Source organism: Cheilinus undulatus, linkage group 12, assembly GCF_018320785.1.
Source record: "Cheilinus undulatus linkage group 12, ASM1832078v1, whole genome shotgun sequence".
Taxonomy (NCBI): Eukaryota; Metazoa; Chordata; class Actinopteri; order Labriformes; family Labridae; genus Cheilinus; species Cheilinus undulatus.
This window is the reverse complement of record NC_054876.1, coordinates 17813073-17834317: the sequence shown is the minus strand read 5'-3', so window position 1 is coordinate 17834317 and position 21245 is coordinate 17813073. Positions and strand designations below refer to the sequence as shown.

General features: G+C 38.7%; 1 protein-coding gene across 7 annotated transcripts in view; it reads left to right on the top strand.

Annotated features, from left to right (window-relative positions):
• The window catches only part of LOC121518468 (peripheral-type benzodiazepine receptor-associated protein 1), a 112846-nt gene that overhangs the window by 6361 nt on the left and 85240 nt on the right, over positions 1–21245 (top strand). Inside the window, exon 1 of one of the 7 annotated variants that reach the window (XM_041800792.1) lies at positions 4270–4646. The exons of the other annotated variants lie outside the window; for them this stretch is intronic. Within the exon in view, the coding sequence (XP_041656726.1) occupies positions 4401–4646 (246 nt within the window). The 5' untranslated portion in view covers positions 4270–4400. Of the gene's footprint in view, positions 1–4269; positions 4647–21245 lie in introns of those variants that run through there. 7 annotated transcript variants of the gene reach the window in all.

Sequence of the window (21245 nt, the reverse complement as noted above, 5' to 3'; positions counted from 1 at the left end):
AACAGTATTAAAAATCTAACACAAATATTGCACTAACCTTTTTCACAATGCGAGCAAAAGAGCAAACATTTGAACATTTGACTGTTTTTAAAGATAACCTCAACATACTGGCTGTTGGTTTTGATGATCGACATATGATTAAATTGCCAGAGAAGAAAATTCAAACAACATGTCTGTTTTTAACTTTGCACACAGCTATGAGTGCTGTGACCTTTACAGGAACAGTAGGTAGGCTGCTGCACTTTATCAAAGCAGCCACACTTAAAAGCCTCAGCAAGCTTTGTAAATGCAGAGCGGGTGTATAGTACCAAAAATACACCTGACCTCCTGTAAATGGGTTAAGGAAAGGATTCGAATTGAAAACTGAGATGAGTGACTAAAAAACCTACACTATTAAATTTGACTTAGCATCAGGTATGTGTGTCTTACACTCCAAAGTGACAGTGCTGCTGCTCTTGTGAACATGTCTGTCTATTTTCCACTTGAGTTGATTGTGGTTCAACTTCTTTCAACTTGCCATTAGGGATGCACTGATCCGATACCACTGATTGTTAATGTGCACCCACTCTGACCTTATTCTGTAGCGTAGCCATCGGCCATGGCACGACTGATCTACATTAAATACAGTCCCACTTGTCAATACCTTCATAACTCAATGTGTAGTGTTTTCAGGTTGGTTTTATTCTTCCACAGCTTTATCTAAACTCACATTGAAATGATCCCAATAAATCCATTGTAATGAGACAAAAACTACAGATGCTGGAGTGACAACATTGGTTTTGTTTAGTACTTAAAATAAATCAGGAAGGCAAGCTCAACATACCAGTTCTTCTTTAGAGAGTAGGCTCCAGTTAGAGATATTGGGTATAATGAAGCTGGTTATGAACTTCCTTTGTTTACTCAGGTTTCTTCAATCTGTGTGTGCTCACAGAAAAGCGTTGTTTAAATGTGCCATTTGAGGATTCTTCTGCACAAAAAGGAAAATCACAGACAGTCTGATTCTGTCAGTTTATAATATTGAGGAAAAAAACGCTGCTGCACTGAGGGAGAGACTTCACTGAAAATAACTATGTTAATTTGTATGTTGTTTTGTTGTGAACTTGCCATCTGACAAACTGTCAGTGCTTTTTATCAATTTCTAATTTGAGAATTTTACACAGTACAACTCTTAAACTGTACAATAACACACTCGATCTCAGCTGTTTACTCAAAAACTGTAATAAGGTCGGAAAGCTTTTCATGCCATGACAATGTGTGGAAACAACTTCAATATTTAGAAAATCAATATACAGTTATATTCAATATATAAATGATTCATTTATTAATTGATTAATGTATTTAATTGATTGAATGAATTGAATTAAGGAAAAATTTGGTGGAAAATTTGGATTCTGTACTTTTTAAGCATAGAACTCATATTGGGATGTATTAGAATAGGTTACTTTTTAAGTGCCCCTTGCTAGTTTGTTGTTGTTTTTTTTACTCTGAGTGAGTTAGCTTCCTTCTAGACACACAGTCAACAGCAGAGGACATGACATGAGAGGTAAAGTGACAATAGTGCTCAAGCAGTTTAAGGTAACCCAGAATAAAATAAGATTGAAATAAACAATTAGTTAAAGCAAGGGATGGAAATATGCAAAAACTAAAGTAAAGGAAACAAGAAAAAAATATTCATGAAAAATAACAGAACTTTACTTGCACAGTGTGTTGCTTGATTGTTATTTCTTGCTAATCTCACTGATGGCTGTGACTGTGCACGTTTTGGTACAAGTGTTGTAAGTGCTGTTTGCGGTGAAATCTAGGAAAGCATTGAAAGACTTAACCAATAGTATACATGACATAAAAAGCAGAAATCCCGATATTAACTTGTAAAACTTGCTGTTTAATTCTAATATAAAGCTCAATTTCATTTTCTTAGTTATCTATTATCATAAGGTAAGATAAGCTTGCAAAGCAGATGGACTTGCCAGATTACATGTTTGCCATAGGGCAGATCCATCTTGAAAAGCGTTTTCCATGATTGATGTTTTTGTTCTTCAGACCTGCTTCAACATGAGTTGGCAATAGTTATGGGCAGGGTTTGGTTGTACTGTAAGCTGGTTTGTGCAATGGCTACCATAGTTTAGGCAATTAGCTGGGATGTAGCTATAACATAGTAGCAGTTTTATCAGAATTTGGCCACATTTCTTTTTTAATTCAAGAGAAAAGAGCCACACTGAAAGCTTCTCTTGGCAATTAGGATGTTTTCGCTATTCTCCAGACTGACCTTAGCATGAGTTTCATCCACCAACAAGCTCTACCATTCATAAACTACTGCAGCACCCACCTGTCAAGCTCAGGTTACCATCAGAGGTGTAAATGCCCACTACCTCATTTTGTCTTTTCACTCTGATAGGCCTGTAATAAATATGACAGAAAGAATGTGCATCCAATCACTTTTCAAGAATTTTGTAAATAGCCCTGCCCTCTCCAAACGCTTTGTATGGAAGGTTTTCCAGATTAAGTTGAAGTAAATCCCAACAACGGATATATAAAACATCATACATCCATGTTGAAGATAAGATCAGAGTAGCCAGATAGCAGCGGGCTAACATATGGATCTTGTACCTACTGCTGTGAAGTTTCACCGTGCTGCTGTCCATTCAAAATATCAAAGACAGACTTTGCTTGCAGGCAGGTCTACTTGTATTCAGTTTCTGTTTGATCCCTTCTAGTTATAGTCATTATCAAGGTTCCCCTAGAAGGTTTCACTTCTAGTTCCTTACACAAAAGGTCTTTGTGATATATTGACCTCATCATATATTTTTTCTGTAGTGTGTTCTTGCCTTTTACAACAAACATCGGTATTATAAGATGTGGTGTCAGGCTCTTAAAATGGTTGACTTGGGTAGAAGTGTGAGGATTGTGCTTTGAAACATTCAACAGTTTTTGAGGGCTGAGTGAAAATTTAACCAGGCACCATCCCAAATAACTCAACAAACCCCTCCTCCCCCCTCAAGTATTTATTAAGCTGTTTCCCTAAATAAGCAGTTAGTTTGAGTGTGGCTGTGGGATGTAAAGTTAATTTGATAACTAGAACTTATATGTTATGACGTTACTCTCTAAACTAAAGCTTTACCTTGAAAAAGTCGGTTTCCAGGGCCAAATGACTGAAACATTCATCAGTTTGTCAGACATCTGCAATAAAACATTAAAATGAGTCTGGACAGGACACACTTGTTCCCCTGCCTACCTCCTGCAGCCTCCCCTGTATTGCAGTGTGTGCTGCCTCTTGAACAATCAATAGGCAGGCAACATCATTCCAGCGTCATCTCCATGGAAACGAGCCGTAGTCGTGGTCATGATTGGGCCCCATCTCAAAGCCTGCCTTTTTGTGATAGGATGAGGGGAAGCAGTCCTCCCTACCCCCTCCTCCCAACGACACTCGCCGTCTAACACACACATTTTTCCCTTCGTCCTCTTTCTTCACCTTTACGGCGCTGTAACTGAGACAGGATTAAGCAGACTGCTGAGTCCCATTGAATCAGGATAAAATGCTTTTTGACACAGCAGCATCAATAGAGAGACCTACGGCTGAAAAGTCAACATGCCACCCACATTTGAGCTTCACCGAGAGAACGGGGACTGGAGTGGAGACCTGTTAGTGAGATCGCTGTCTTGTTTTCCTCCACATTGCACATCTCTTCTTGTTTGCTATTTCGGTTGGGCCTGCACGCACCTCTTTAGCATTTCGTTGATTTAGAAGTCAACTGACTCCTTTTTCAGACATTTACTCATGACAACCCTCCTCAGACGACAGAGCAGTAAAGCATGAAGAAGCAGGCTATGTCCAGTGTTGTGAGCAGGACTGTGATCTGAAGCACAGACCACAGGATGCTGAAGGATGCTACCAGGAGGATAACATTCACCGAATTGCCTCCATAAGCGAAAGCTGAAGATCTGTAATCCCCTTTTAGAGCTGGATGTCCTCGTTTTGGAAAACGTGATGCTGCAGAGGGAGTAAAGAGGTATCTTAACAACTACTGTTTTATATGTGATGTGCTTTCTCCTGTATATAGCACCCAGACTTGAACTGTGACGCCTTGTGTTGTTTTTGTCAGTTTGAACCAATACTTCATAGGGATTTACACATTGAGGCTTGGTGTTGGATTACTGATAATCATGGTAATAACGGTCCTTCACTTGGTTTCAGACACCTCACCTTAGCTGTGAAAACCCCCTCCTTCTTATGAACTGCTGGAAAGAGAAAGGATAGTGACTTCAATCTTCATCATTCCGCAGTCAACCTGCTACAGCTGATCCCTGTCCAACAAATGAAGTCCGTGATGGCTCCATCTCTGCTGGACAACTCATTTGGTCATATTGATCCCAGCCAAGCTTCGTGACTTTGACTTAAAGTGATGTATGACCTGTGCACTCGGCCTGAGCAGCCCGAGCCTGCACCAGCACCTGCTGAGATGGAGGGTCATGAGGTGGCTGAAGCTCAGCAGGAGATGAGGAAGTCAGAAGAGCAAGAAAACAAGCAACATGGGCTCTCAGGGCAAGTCCCAACCACGGCCAATATCACTACAACATCATTGTTAGGAAAAAGGCACCACTCACTTTATGCAAACCTCAATGGTTTTGAGGCAGAAGGAGTACGCAAGGTAAGTCTTAAGTCTTCCTGTACCCACCTTTATGGTTTGAGGCTTACAGGTAATGCCTTGTACTGACTCTAATAACCATTCAAACCTTTGTTTATGACTAAAAAAAAAAGAAACATTTAATGGTCTCTTTGAAAAACTGTGAAGATTCAGAAAATTCACCTTTAAACAGACCACACAACCAACCCAACAATAACCCCAACTTTTGCAACTGCACACTGAAGTGAAGTGGTTTGAGGTCATCTTGTTGAAAATCTTAAGTGTGTTGTAATTAAATCCATACTTACTAGTAAACCATCAGAAGTTAAAGAATTGTAGAAACAGCTGCACAAATTTAAGTAAAAGGTGGTCAGAGATTTTGGTAATTTGATATTTTTTTGTTACCACATGCTTTAAAATGATCCAGTGTCCATTATAATGATCAAAAATTTTGAAAAATACTGAAGCTTTAAAAATGTCTACATTCTTATTTCATAAAACAGATGCATTCTAGAGAAATTAGTCCATTAAGAAATACAGGCAAACAGCTGCACACTGTCTAAATGTGTTTTGGATAATTAAAACAATGAATTACACATTCAGTTTTGTTGCTGTGGTACCAGAACAGATTAAATTCATATCATTTGATGTTTACTAGTATCATTTAGAAATTTTAATTCCTGTTGTAATGATAATCTTTGCTGAGTGTCACGCCATCCTTTTTCTCCCTGTTTATAAATGTAAGAGTAGAGCGGTAGACTGAGTCTAGCACTTTAGAGTGGAAGCAGGCACATGCTTGTAGATTATACCACTGCAATGTTGAACTCAAAGACGAGTTCACTTGTGCTTTCCTACTATTAAGCAGATAGTTGATACGTTTTTCTACAAACAAAAAAGTTTTCACCAGTTTTCTGTGAAGATTTTTAATGTAAATAGCTCTTCAAGACAAATTCCAAGATATTTTTACGCTGTGACACTTTCAGTATCCCAACTGTTGAGTGTTAATAGATGTAGAGTTTGAAATGTAGTATTCTTTCCCCTTGAAAAGCTTGAATTTTGTTGTTTTCGGCATTGTTTATGGCTGATAGTTGCATTCTTACAATTGTCAAAAGAAAGTTGGGCTTTCTTGACAGTGAGCTGTTTGGACATCTTGTATCCCATAGGTTTCAGTTTATTTAGTTGTATTTCAGTCAGTAACACTCTCATCATACATTTTACCATTTTATTGCAAAATGGATATACAGTTTGACCTGGTAGAGAAGGCTCTGCTCAAAAGATGCTTCCAGGGTTAGTCAAGCAGCATGCTTTGGCATTCCAGGGAGCTAGAAACCCCCATATGGAGGGATACATTACTGACAATGCTTTCTGAATACAATAAAATGACTTCAAAAGCAATAAATCCATAGTAGCATGAATCTAAATATTGAGGGTGCAACAAGCTTTATGCTATAAAGGAGGAGGCTAGTGTGGAGGAGGCTAAGCTTTGCCAGCAGCAGCGGGGTGCAGCATTAATGCAAGCAGGGTTTTGTAAGAAGTACATCATATTTAAATAGACAGCTGTGTTAAGAGAAAGAGCTGTGATTGGCTGTGGGAGCTGGGAGGGGATAATTAGGATCAGCTGGTCGTCAGGTGATCATGGCTGGGTTGGTGACTACCATGTCCTGCATTAACTAATGCTGAGCTTCATTTCCTATGCTGCCTGAGTTGTTAAAGAGTTCTTCTTGGTTCATATAATGTGTTTTTCCAATATATAGGATGTGTCCCTGGGGTTCTTATGATGCTTGTGTAAATGTGTGGGTTTCATAGGTTTTCTTGTTGTTGGGGTTTGTTCTTAGGTGTCATGTTCTTATGTATGCCTTTGCATATCGTCAAAACCCTTGTTTTTAAAAGTGCAGAAAAGTATCATCTGCACAGAAATGGAGGTTTCAGTTATAGCAGTGGTAATGCCATTGATATCTTTAAAAAACAGGCTAAGATTAAAATGCTGCGTAGCTTATGAAAGGATTGTAGTCTTCTGTTAGTCAAAATGGTGGTTTTATGAACAATTTTATCCTGTAAAGTATACCATATTTTCTTCATGGGAAATGGAAAACAGGAAAAGCCTAACCTGGAACGCCAGATGGATTTGTTTCACACTTCCATCTGGAAAACCACTAAGAAGCGGCGTTTGGAAAGGGCAGGGCCTTTGAAAAAAAAAACTCGGAGGGTGATTGGATGAATGTTCTGTCTGACACATCTTTATGGGCCAATCAGAGCAACAAATCACGTGATGTTGCCGCTAACAAGCTGCGCCCCTACCGAAGGATTAAACTCCATAGAAAACTGCATAACGCAAATCATGGTGACTGTAGGCGTGTCAGTACACGACTTTTGTTGTTTCTGAAAAGAAACTTGTTCTTTGTTCTTCTTTTAACAAAGAAATGTTGTCAAGTTCTAATAAAACTTGCGCTTTAGCAGCATCCACGCTAATCTCTTCCGTCATTAATTTTACTGGTCTCTTGTTGCTGCTTGCTTACGTCACGACTCTGTCGCGCCCAAAAGTACTGCCCCTCGTCGCTGATTGGTCCTGTCACTTTCTAACCGGGCCCAAACTGTTCAGACAGGAGCTTTGCAAGATGGATTCGCCAGCGAGAAACACAGAAACGGGCGTATCCATCTGCTTTGCAGGGTAAGAAAAAGCCTGAAATTACAGGATTTTACAGAGAAAGTTCTGAGCTGATGTGTCTGAAAGCAGTTAGGTTATTTGTTTTGGATTAAAGAAAAGTTAACTCTCAACTTGTGTGCAGCATGTGTTCTCAGCACCAACACTAGAGTACTGCTGCAGCTGATGTAAAAAAGGAGGGTTGGCATGTTATTCTGCTTTCCAGTTGTGACCTTGTCTGCGACTTCACACCTCCTTTTATCCTGTTAGTGTTTGCAGAAGATCCACTTCTACTGTTAACCAACTGAAAATCAATGGTAAATCAATGAGATTTCCAAGTGATTCATTGAAGCTCATTTAACTTGTACAGTGGAGACATCCTTGTAGGAAATATCAGACTAACTCACCTATATAGCTCTCATATTCTACAGAGTATACTGTTTGAATATACCAGTACGGGATACAAAAGTCTCAAGTTTATTGTTTGTTGCTGGAAAAACCTATGGAATCATTTATTGTAAGACGTTTTAACAGTTTAAACACTGTTAGTTACAGTGTTAATCTGAATTCAGCTTTGTAAGGTAAAACAGGACATCATCTCCATGTCATGTTTAAGTGCCATTCAGTAACTCGCCATATACAGTGTAAAAACTTGAAAGTCCACCATTGATTCTTATACTGAATGATAGATTATATTTGAGATAATATGCAGTACTGTATGTGAATAAACACAACAACAGTTTGGGATACCAGCTGATAGTTTTAACCCATATTTCACTTGTGAAAAGGATTTTTCCTAAACAGTAATTCCACAAACTTGAGTCTTGTGTCTCTTTTGTTTGCTGGTTAAATATAGCCTTAACTGAGACAGAATTTCATCATTTTACTGAGGTAGTAATCTGTGTGCAACATACCCTCCTGTCTACCCACCCCCACCACTTCATTACCTATTCACCACGATCACAGTGTAGTAAAACCCTTAATGAAGTGTCAACAACAACATGGGAGAAGATCCACAGCCATAGAAACTGAGAGGAGAGTATTAAGCAATGTATTACAAATGATTATTTGGCCATTTTGGATCAGTGGGGGTCTACTGTAGTGCTTTTCATCAGGGGGCTGCCACTCTTAGATTGCTCATAATTACGCCATTATTTATTGTGGGACCATGGTTGTCCTTTTGTTTGTCTCATCACCAGAACCTTTGATTGATGACTGTGTGTATACTGTATTTATACTAGATGCATTCCAACAGGAGTGTAATTAATCTCAGTAATGATTTGTAAGAAGGCTAAAACAGTGATTTAAGAGGCAGGTATTTTAGCACAGCATGAAAGTAGGTGAAGCTGGTGCTGAAAATGGTATCAGGTTCCACCAATTCCCATACGAATTAGCGGGGATATAATTGGAGTACAAAGAAGATGGCTTGTTTGACTATGTAGTACTGCTTTCAGGTTACCAGAATTTTAAGCTTACATTTGATAATAGTAAAAGTCAAACAATATATACCGGCTTCAATATGTCAACAAAAATAAAAGTCCCAATCACCCAAAAATTTACATTTTCCTTTAATTATTCAGATTTATAAGTGAACTCCTGCACATTGCAAATTGTACAAATGTGTTGCAAATGTATTTGTGTAATTAGAACCTGTTGTTTCTATTTGCTTGACACAGTTTTGGGTTAAAGATACAGCTAAAAATCTGTTTTTAATAAAAAAAAAATCTTAATACTATCATTGCTAGTGTAACAGAGTTGTATCATGTGAAAAGTTGTATTACTGAAAGTTTCAGTGTTCCAGAAATTTTGACAGCCTTGCTATGTGATATTTATCACAACTCAAGTATCCAGTATGGCTTTATACATGGAGCAGAGGGTTATTTATGTGTTTTATTCCACATGTTGTTAATGGATGGTTTTGATTTTGTTAACCTCCTATTACTGCTAGATATTTTTCGCATTGTGGGGATGTGAAAGCACAGGCTTGCACAAGACAGGATTTTAGATTTTTATAAAATGATGCAAGCTCATTAGTATATAGAAAACATATTAAATTTGTATTCATGCAGATAATCATCTAGATGTAGAAATCATTATTTGTAATCAAGTTACCATTATGTTTCGTTTGGTCTTAAGTCTTTTGGGGCAACATGAGTGGAGGAAATTTGCCAACTTTTGTTAACAGCTAACATGCATTTAGGCTTTAAGTCACTGAACGTATACTGGTAAGCATAACATGACTCTTTCCAGTGTACTTAATTGAAGCCAATGCCCTCACTGTGGGGGCTGACATAATGCACTAGTGATGTTTGAAGCAGACATAAACTGATTGGAGCTGGTTGATGAAGCCATTGAAGCCTCACCGCATCCACTAACCACAACACTCATTTAACTTACAGAAAATGCCCTGCATCCCTCAGGTCAGTATAATTCACAGCAGAGCAGATCCTTGAGTCTGTTTGAAGCAGACACCCATATTAATGGACAGTTTTATTTAGTTTTCTTAACTTTTTCTCTCACCATTCTTCCTCTACTCTGCAAAGACAGTTAAGAATGCAGCAAGGAACTGAATTTGTCAACAGAGCTGTCAGTCATGGCATTACATCCATCTTATTTGCGCCAAAAGATAAATTAAAACAAAACTCTCAGAAATATTGACAATAGAACATAAATCATAACTTTTATGGCAGTTTTCAGGTTTTGAAAAAAAAAAATTTGTGATCCCCAAATGAGTTTGAAAATGTCGCTTGGGAGAAGGATGTCTGGATTGACTTGTACAGCCCGCTGTCACTGTAACCATCCCTGGATAAGCAGAGGACGATGGTTGAATAGATTTAAATTTCTAGTTCAGGAAGTGTGTGTGTGTGTGGGTGTGTGTGTGTGTGTGTGGGGGTGTGTGTGTGTGTGTGTATGTGGGTGGGGGGGTTGAGCTGTGTTGCAGCAAGTCAGCAGGAGGATATTTTGACTTCACTTTTTGGCAGCTTTTTCAATTCAATACACAGAATGTTTTAATTTAGATTAATGCTGTATGACTCAGTAAATATGACATGTTAATATGATTAAAATAGATTTTTTTGCAGTATGATTTATCCCAGATAGACCAACTTTTGCTGGCTCACAACTCCCATGATCCCATGCTACTACATAACATAATCAAACTTTGCCTTTTGTTCTTCTTTTTTACTTTTCGTTGACACCTCTAACATCAGGAATTACACCTTGTGCCTTTAAATAGTGTGAATCCAAGTGAGTCAGGGTGAAGATGTGTGTTCATTTGCCCAATGTGAGTAATCAAGTGGATAAGGTTGCATCTGTCAATAGGACCATAATAGAAAACCTATTTATGACACTACATGAAGCCTTGTTTATGGCTACAGAGTTGAAATTCAGCTGTCATTGTCAGTCTATCCAGATCATGGATAAAAAAACAATGGCGCCTCTGAAAGCTAATGAGCTTGTTGACTGTGTGGTCTTCTGTGATCCCACGCTTTAACACCTGTTTGGATGCCATATGGCTACCTCTGTAATGATGGTTTGATAAAACACGAGGAAATCCAAATGGAGCAGCATGGAGGTTATACAGACATGAAACTGTGTTTCTCTTCTTGCTTATTTTCTGATTGACCCTTTGTACAGCTGAATTCTGTCCCTCTGTGTCAATAGCAAAGGAAGACAGCCTGAAATTCTTTTGACAGTTTGTTCTTTATGCAGTAGATAGGGGTCTCTGCATCTTTAACACAGTTGAGCTTTTTTTGCTGCCCAATTCATCAGAAAACAGTTATTATTGATGCCTTATTTGTATCTTGTTAAACTGAATGCTCTAAGTGTTTCTTTCAGCGATCATTAAACAGTAAATCTACTCAGTTTATGTTTGGACAGTTTCCTCTGCTTGGGTGAATTCTATTGGTAGAGCCTTCTCTTCCATGTGAAATAACCGAACCATTGGAGTAGTTGCCTCTTAGTCTGACATGAGAGGTGACCATACCGCCTGTAAACACAGGCTTTGTTTCCTTGTCAACAAGATTTTCCCTGTTGTGAGTTGCAAGGCAGAGCTCATGATCAGAAAAAATTCTGAAAAACTCCTTTACCCAACTAAAAGCCACTCCATAAAACATGTAGTACAGTTTGTTGGTGTAAAAAAGCAGTATTGTTGGCAGTTTAGGCTTTTATTTGTAGCCAAATGCAGAGTTGTGAGTGTTAAACTTTCTGATGTCAGTGCTACAGGTCACTGCTGACCCACTTTGTGCCTGTGGGAGATCTGAAAGTAGGGTGGTGTGTCTAGATGGGAGACCTGATTCTTCCAAAAGAGCGCCTGCAATCTTTTGAAAGTAATCATTGTTACTAGTCTCAGAAATGTGACCAATCCATTCATCATTCAGCACCAAAATACATTACAATTAGCCTACCAGGCATAATTTAACTATTCACAAAACGTTCCATGTACCAGTGATAGGGATGGAGATTAATAACTGGTTCTGTAAGCACCCATTTCTCTCATTTATCAAAACCTGAGAATCAGTAACAATTGAAAGCTTATTTATGTTGCACAACAACACATAAAGATGTGGTACCTTCATCTGTCAGCTTGAACAAAATCTCGCCATTAGTGCTAGGAGTATCATGCATCTATGGCATGAGCTGTAGCTACTCCAGGGCAGGGTTTTTCTCCTCATCCTCTCAGTTCGGCTTTGAAAAGAACTTCCAAACTTTGTAGCAAGTCCTGTTAGTTAAAAATGTGAATGCAATGTTTAAATCTGTGTAGATGAAAGTTGAATAGATCCACTTGCTTATTTATTGGTGAAGACAAATTAATTGATGGTGATGATGAGTGGTCTCAAGGTGTAATGATTAGTTGTTTCATTGCTGATGTTTAATGTTTTAAAAAAAGCTCTACACCATGTGCATAACCTCTAGCACTGCATAGCAGCACCTGTGTCTCACTGGACTTTAAGCACCTTGTGGCACATACTGATCTTTTTTCCCCCTGTCTAGGTCTTTGTTTGTGTTGTACTTACACTTACATATACATTGCTTTGGACAACAGCGCCTGCTAGCATCTGTTATATTGTGTATTCAACAATAGCTCAGTTAAGTAAGTAATGTGCAAACGTGGGTAAATATGATGCATTCATATGCAACATCAAGAAAAGGAAAATTGGGTTTGAAAAACCCAACAAGATTAGAAAAAAAATACAGTTGTGAGGACAAAATTTTTTTAGTAATATAAACTAGTCAGAATAGATGGAATCATAACATTTTTAACTTTTTAAGTCTGTCTCTACTCAGCTGATGCACATTCTCATTCTTTCGGTCATTACCCACAGCTCATGATCATAGGCGAAGATTGGATCAAGGATTGAAAGGTAAATTGAGAGTTTTGCCTTCCAGCTCAGCTCCCTCTTCACCACGACAGTACAGTACAACATCTGCAGTACTGCTGATGCTGCACCAATTCACCTGTCACTCTTGTGGTCCATTGTACCCTTAATCCATCAGGTCCTTGTATAACCAAAGTGAGAGCTGTGTTTGCATCCTTGGTGCTGTTCCTGGTGCATGTTGGCCCTCACCAGGGCTGCCTCTTATCTCTGATTCTGTTTATGATTTTCATGGACAGAATCCTGAGGTGCAGCCAGGTGGGAGGGTTTTTGTTTTTTCGATTGGGTGACCTCAGAATTCCATCGCTGCTTTTTGCAGATGATGTGATTCTGTTGGTTTCTTCAGCTGGGGCTGCTAACAGGCACTGGGGTAGTTTATAGCTGAGTGTGAAGCGGTCAGGATGAAGGTCAGCACCTCTAATTCCGAGACCATGGTTCTATGCTGGAAAATGGTGGATTGATCCCTCCAGACGGGGAGGATGTCTTTGACCCAAGTGAAAGAGTTCAAGTATCTTGAAGTGTTGTTCATAAGTGAAATTCTTCAGTGACTGAATAATTGGTTGATCATACAAGTATTTGTGTGTTTACACAAAGGACACTTACTGAAGCCGTCAATCAGAGATGCTCGTTTAGCAGTTTGGGCCTGTTTCTTTCAGTTTACTGGTGTACTGTTTATAACGTAGCAGCACAGGACAAGAAAATGATTAAGGATGCAACGCCAATGTGTCAGCAAGAAATAGCAATCACAAAGATGTCAGCTGACTAATGAATAAACAGTTAAGTACATAACAGATAACCATCCTAGTATCCATTTTTAAATAACTATGTGTCACGTATTGCCTGATTTAACAGCCCCAAGCCGAACTGTATTCAATTGACAATGATGTAAATAGTGGAAAAGCTGCAGACCTCCCTCTGGAGAAGTTGTACTCACACAATTTAACCCTTTACTGACTGAAAAAGATGTTACTTTCTGAAATCAGTAGCAGATAAATTTAGGCAAATTAATAAATCTTTGAATAAATAAATCAAAGAAATTTCTGTTGTAATCTTACTGTATTTTATTATTTTAGACAGTTGCATTTAACAATACAGTAAAGACATTGTAAAAGTATTGTTCTTGTTGCTCTGGCTCCTTTTTACATGTCTTTTTATGTGTGTGTACATGTGTATACAATGCCTTTTTTTTTTTTTTTTCTGGCTAGCCATGTAATGACTCGTGAATAATTGATGGAGCAGTGAGAGGGGGATCTCTGGAGTGTTAGCTTCTCAACAACGCCACCCAAACATCTCTGTCTGTCTGTCTGCAGTGAGATGCAGACTATCTCTAGAGAGCAGGGGTCAAGACGTTGTTTTTATTGTCACATCCACTCTCATCTGTGGAGCTATAGGAACCATACACTGAAATGTATATGAGATGAAAAGAAAAAAAATCCCTCAGGCATTCTCTCTGAAGCAAAGCTCGATAGTGCATACATTAGCTGTTACAAAGAGTGAAAAAATGGATGGTAAAACTGTTAGTCACATTTTGGTACTGTGTTTTTTCAGTATTCAAACTGTACTTCAGCACCACAGCTATATCTGTCTCCTAAACAGAAGAAAAATCTGATAACAGATGGCAAGAAACAGAAAAAAAACTAAAAATGAACTAAATCATAGTTATGGTTTTAGTCTTTTCTTATCTTGATACCCATCAACGGCACTCCATTAACCAAATGGGTCTGTTAAAGTGCACATTTATTGTTTCCCATTTTCCTGTCACCTCCTAATATCCTCATAAACCTAAATTATGACACTTAATCCACTGTGAAACAATAAACAACTCAGTAATTACATGGTGGTTGGTGTTAGCCTTTGTTACAGTTAGACTGTCCAGTTCTCACATTTACATTCACCAGCCTGTGTGCAGACTTCCACATACTTGGCTTCCTCTGTGGAATCTCTGCTGTCTGTGACATTTTTGCATCCTTTAGTCCTTCCTCCCCAGACTGCTGGCCAGATTAGACCCATGATTACTGGTGTCTCTCTGCACAATAGGAAATGCTTTTTGCCTGGAGGAGGAAATGGAGACTCATTTAGAGTAACCAGTGAATGTCAGGAAAGGTCACTAAGGCATTTCATTAGTGGAGTGCCTCTATAGCATATGTACATTCTTTGAATGTGACATGGAAATGGTTTGTGGCAAAGCACTGTGATTGTGTTCAGACATTTGAATGGTTCAACATTGTTGTTGGAGATGAATCGAATTACTTGACTCTCTGCTTTGTGTGCTGTAGACCTTGTGTCTGGGTTTGTGTATACGTTTTTCGTCATCTGAGTCACTTTTATTCTTTTGTTTACAAGCAGGTAAACACTACCAATCACAGAAGTTGCTGTGACACTCGAGGGTTAAAGGGATACTTCAACATTTTGGCAAATTTGCCCATTGCCATAATTCCTATAGTCTTAGTAATAGGTTCCTTACCTTCAGTTGTCGGTGCAAACTGTTTTTAGATTGCTGCTGCCGAGTTCAGACCTGCTGTGCCAACTCAATGTAAGCAGACAGTATTCTGGCTGTCCCTCATCAAACTCATCAAATACACAATCCAACAACTCCAAAATGCTCTCGTGGACAAGTTGTGACCTGTACATTCACCTGAAAATTTTGATCTAAAAAGTGGCTTACTTAACTTAGATTATTTATTTGTAGTATACTTAAATAAGAAATTATGCAAATCTAATCTCTTTCATAAGCTTTTAAAAACTTCAGACTCTGTGAACGGCACTTCAACTCTCTAAGAACGTTTCTTGATAAATATATTGCATGACTGTATTTTTAATGCACACAAAGAGCATAAAGAGTCGTGTAGTTCAAAGTTAGTGTCAAGTGCAGATCAATATTCAGTAACATTCCTGATGCTGATGGAGGGAAAATACTCAGACCATTAATAACTGTAAACTCTTCATAAGACCCACTAATCTGTCAATTTATGTAACTGTTTTAAAAAACTGTAAATAACAGGAATTCATGTATGCACCTGTGCTGTAGTATGTGAAGGGGAATTTCCATCACTCCCTAAGAATAGTCTCTTCAGTGAAAACATCCAGGGGGATTTTCCAGCCTTTTATCAGGCAGCTCTGGGTGATGAGATGCTGGCTGGGGAAACTGTAGTGTTGACAATGACAGAGTAGGGGGAGGGATTTTGGCAACATCCAAAATTGCGACAAGGCCCATGTGGACCCCTTTGGATGCATTTTTTTCAATTAATTTTTAGGCACTTTTGGCTGAGGAGCGACGCTTATGGAGGTCGGCACAATCTGTGGAATGAAATTGGATGAATAGGGTGTGTCCGTATTTGTCATTTACATCACACGATTTTCTAAATCAGGCTCCTGTAAACAAAAGCACATCGTACTTTAATGCCAAAATTTCATACTGTTTAAAATGAATATTTTTAGAGTATTAACTATCCGGTCTTTAGTCCACTGTTTGATTTAATAGTCCATTGTGGTGCTTTTGCCAAGCAGAGTTCTGTATAGAAGAATACTACCCTTGAATATGTCAGCCTTAATGAAGCCAAACACTGCCTGTTTCCTCTATTATGATGACTTACGTGGTTTCAAATGTTAGATAGCTTCAGTAAAACACTCTCAGTGTGTCTGTTGTGCTGGGCCATGAATTAAATTGTTGCTGCTGGTGTGATAGCAGAGGGGGTCATGGGCTTGTATGCATATGTAATTTTCTTTGACAAGATTAAGGGTTATTTTCTCCTGAAGCTCTCTGGGTTTAGTCTGTGGAGGGTCTGGGGAGAAACAAATCATCTCCACTGCTCTGTTTCTCCTCTGCCTGTTTTCTGCTGACACTGCACTAAATGGAATAATTTTGTGCCCCCTCCTTCTGTTCATCTTTTGACTTTCTAAAAGCCAGATGTTCTCTGCATGTCTGACACCTTATTAGAGCTTCAGAGGCTCAGGGGGATTGTGACATTTTTATCTGTACACTGTGGGATGATGGCGCAGCCATGCCTGTATAGATTTTAATTACTGAACGTATGGCTGTTCTTTACTTGTAATGATTGAAAAGTAATAAGCTCTAAGCCATAATAGACAATAAGTGAAGGCTGAGACTATGAGGTATAATAAATCTTAGATTTGAATGTGGCAAAAGATATAATCATGGTTTTTCCTATGACATTATCTATCAAAAGTATAAAAGTATCAGTAAAGAAGTCAGTTTGAAGACTATAATGTATGGTTATCAACATGCACTTCAGTTGTCTGTAACTTTCCTTACGATGCATTCTTTCGTTTGTCAGAGTTAAGATCAATAACCCTGTGAAACTAATAATGAGGCAGTTCCAGTTAAAGTATTGGTATTTCTTAAGAGTCTCTAGCGGGTTTAGGGGGCTATGAACTGAGCTGCTGATACATTAACTTAGATTGCTTAAAGGAGCCGACTAAATTTCAGGATTCCCTCAGTGTTAACCCTTAAAAATGTTTTTGGATCCAAGTTGCCTATCTTCATCCTTTGAAAAAGAAAAGAACCATAAAAACAATAAATAGAAGAATTTCAGATTACATTTTGGTGTTTCTCTGGTGCTTGTATGGGGTGAAGGGGCTGCAAGCTGGGAATGGGTAATTATTTTAAGATATCCATACAGCCATTTATTTACTAAGAAATTGAAGGATTCATACCACTTTTAACCTGTTTTTTGGTAGTAATGTGAATCAGTGGCTGTAACACGTCTGTTTTATTTGGTATTCTCCAGTAAAATGTTTCAATTGACCCTCTTGGTTACTGTTGCTGTGCCTGACAAGCTTTCACACACAAATGAGATCTATGAACTTTTCCTCTGTATAAGTAAGCAGAATTCTGAAGTAAAGACAGCGAGATAGCAGTTTGATTTGAAAATCTGAGTTTTAATATTGTATCTGATGAGAACAGACTGCTGGTAATCTGTTGTAATGTTTTGTTGCTGTTTTCTCTGGAGGATGTTATTTAGCTGCTGTATGGTACTGGCTAATGTGCTAGTAGGCTAAATGAGAGTTAACGTGAAGCTAAGTGTTGTTAGAGTTACTTTTTTTTGTTGAGTTGGAGCCAAGTCTGGATCTAATGAGCAGATAAAGTGACTTAATGAAGTAGTTTAACATTTAAATTCAACATCTATCCAGTACTCTCAGCAGCAGACACAGATTATTCAGTCAGTGGGCTGCTAGTTGAGCTGCAACTAAGCCACACACTAGATGATTTTTTAATCTGAAATGATTTTAAAACTGTGGGAGACCACAGACTTCAGGACAATTTCCAAAGATTTTTCATGTTTAATGTTTAACGCACATACTAGATGACTCAACCAGATTGTCAGATCACTGGAGACCACACTCCTGCCAACCTGCCTACGACTTCGAGTGATCATGTGACTTCAGAAAAAAAAAAACCACGGATGTCGATACCGTCTTGCTGTCTCTTCACAACAGAGTGTCCTGGCATGCGTTACAGGTGCAGCAACAATCATAAAACAAGGGAAAGACTCAGGACGAAATCCTGACTGGAATTAAGGTACCGTTGTGTTTATGGTTGTGAGTGGTGAAAGGAAGTATGATTCGTCTGGTGACGCTACCTGGTGTGCTCGCTCTCATTGGTTGTTGTAGGTACTCCGTTAGGGGCACTACGACCTAGAATCATAAATATCAAACATGTTTGATATTTATGATTCAGGGTTTGAGAGGCTACGATGTGATTTGGAGCAGTAAATTAATCGTGTTGACACCACACACATGCTGACAACTCAGACAAATAATCGTTTGCGACGAGGCTCCAGTTGGTATTTGTCCCCACCATTGTCGGGGGAGGCAAATCTTTCCCCAAATCGGGCTTAAAATCCTGTAATGTTTGGCCGGCCTTAGACACATATAGTTGATGCTGTGTGGCCTTTTTTTTTCCTCAGCAATTTATTCACATTTGAAGGTTAACACTAGTTCATCTTCAGTGTTGCTCTCATACCCTTCAGCTCTTCAGGTAGATCAAACAATTCTTGGTGGTGTGATGTGGAATAAATTGTAACCTGCGAGATAAAGTCTGTCAGCCTGAAAAATTGAATGACTGGCTGTTATTCATACATGCTTTGTTTCCTCTAAAATCCATAATACTATTATAATACAACAAAAGTCAAATACACAGCCTTTGTTGTGCCGGCTGAAACACTGTTCAGTCTGGATTCTAAATTACATCTATACTGCTGTCCACCTTGATTTTTTTTAGCTTGGATTAAATAAAGAAAAATGTATCACAACAGACAATGCAGCTTATTGTTATATTATGAGAATATATGTCAGGAAATTCCTCTCAGAAATTCCTTCACAGCAAATACTAAAGGTTATATGCAGCATTATATGCATTTCTCATTACCTATGCATATGTTATGGAAATATGGCACTAACAAGCATTTTTCTGGACAATACAAGTCATTTCTGCGTAACCTCACCAACAGGAGAGGTTGTATGAGAGGTGGTGGAGGTAGTTTGCTGGACGCCTGAGGGGAGCAAAAGGGTGTCTAGTGTTGGTTCTTTGTTCTCCAACCCTGCAAGAGAGACCCCCTAATCTGTCACCGTCAGGTACCCTGGGGGAGATGAGTCGTGATAAATACAGGAGGGGATTGGAGAGGACACTTAAGAGGGCTTCTTCATGACTTATATATGAGCATAGGGAGAGAGAAGCTGTTAATACAATACCTCGGGCCACAAACAGCTTTGTGTGTAGATTTTTAAAGGGATAACTGGTTTGTTTGAGACCTCTGTAAGTAGCAGCCTTCCTGTTTCCAAGGATGAGTGTTTCAATGTAGCACACCTCAAATCAGTTTCAGTTTCAGAAGCTTGTTTTTTGTTTGAGAATGGAGGTAGCTATTGCAACTTTAATAATAATAGTTAAATGTAATTACAGACAATATTATATTAAGGAAATTATTTTGGGACACATACTTCTGAGGATTTTGCACAGTTAAATCCACGTGCACAGAGAGGCATTTGAGTGATAAAACTACAGAAGGTTGTAGAGTAAAAACTGACTACAAAGTCTTTTTTTCTGAAGATCAAAACAAGTGCATGCTTCAGCTCCTTTTCATGTCTTCTAAGGATGTTTGACAGCAGAGCAGTTCAGCAAACCTCATTAGAAAAAACACTGATCTTGTAGGAGAAAGAGATAAAAAGAGTCATTGATTTGTCTCTAAACTGTAACGCCTCACTGATACTGTGAAGTCCATTAGTATCCACTTCAGCGGGAGGGGGGTCTTCCAGTCTCTGCTGGTTCGGAGTGCCTCTGCTTGTGATTAAAACGGTGTACAGGAGCTGTTCCTCCGACCATGTGCAGTTTGAGGGTATGGTCTTCATGAGGAGGAGGAGGAGGCCTTTCCCCTTTCATTATTGCTTGGAGCAGACAAGGCTCAGATTAATTAAGGCACATTTTCAGACTCAGCAGACTGAATCTTTTATGCAAATCCTCTGAGCATTACTGGTGGAGGGAGTCCAGTAGAAAGTAATTGAAAGCTGTTAGTTTTTTTTAAATAATTCAGAACTATTTTCTGAAAAATTTAGGTAAAAATACCTCCAGCGATCATAAGATGACTCAAAAAGTTCTCTGTGTTTTTATATCATAGAAATGTCCCTCTCTTAAAGACACAGCCAACATTAAGACAAGGCAAGTTTATTTATACAGAGTCAGTGGACCCCAAACATAAACATGCCAAGGACCCCCATATAGCATTAGCCCTTAGCAAGACCCACTAAATACTGGCCTTGAAAAGGAAGGCAGTCTCTCCATCTCTCCTTTTAATCTTTAATTCAATAGTCTTGTTCTTCTTAACTGAATTAATGTTGTTTGGACAGCCTTTACAGTGCAGTAATTGTAACCTTAAAAATATTTCCAGAAATTTTGGGCAACAGTTTAGTTCAGTGGTCAGAGCAGGCACCCATATACAGAGGATATACTTGAACGCCTTTGTTGTTTTCTGGTCTCGGTTTGGTGCATGTCTTCCCCAAATCTCCCTCCCCATATTTCCTGTCTCTCTTCAGCTGTCCCATCCTAATAAAGGAAAAATCCCCAAAAAGTAATCTTTAAAAATAATAAATGTTTGCCCCCCTGCCAGGAATTGCCAGTACTGGAGATATTATGTTTTTGGGTTGTCTATCTGTTAATTCTATACCTGTGAACAGGATCTTGAGAACCCTTCAAGGATCTTTGTCTATGATTCAAGGATGATATTAGATTTTAGAGGTTATAGGTCAATTACATGATAATTACAGGACATTTGGCCTCATATTCAGTGGTACAGCAACTTTTTTGTAAATGACAGCGTGACTTTTACCCTCATTCTGTTGTACAAAAAAAATAGCTGGCTCTGAAACCATCAGCATGCACCTGCCTTTAATCATAATTTCTGTGATCACGGCATGATAACTCTTTGGCATCATATAACCTACAAAATATTCTCAGACAATTGTTTGTACTAATTTATAACAGCAACTATTAAGAGGAGCACTTTTTCCAGTCTGTGCTGTGTCATTTATGAGCAGAAGGCTGGTGGTGCTAGCACTGCTAATGTTAGTCACACTCTGCAAACCAACTTTGCACAG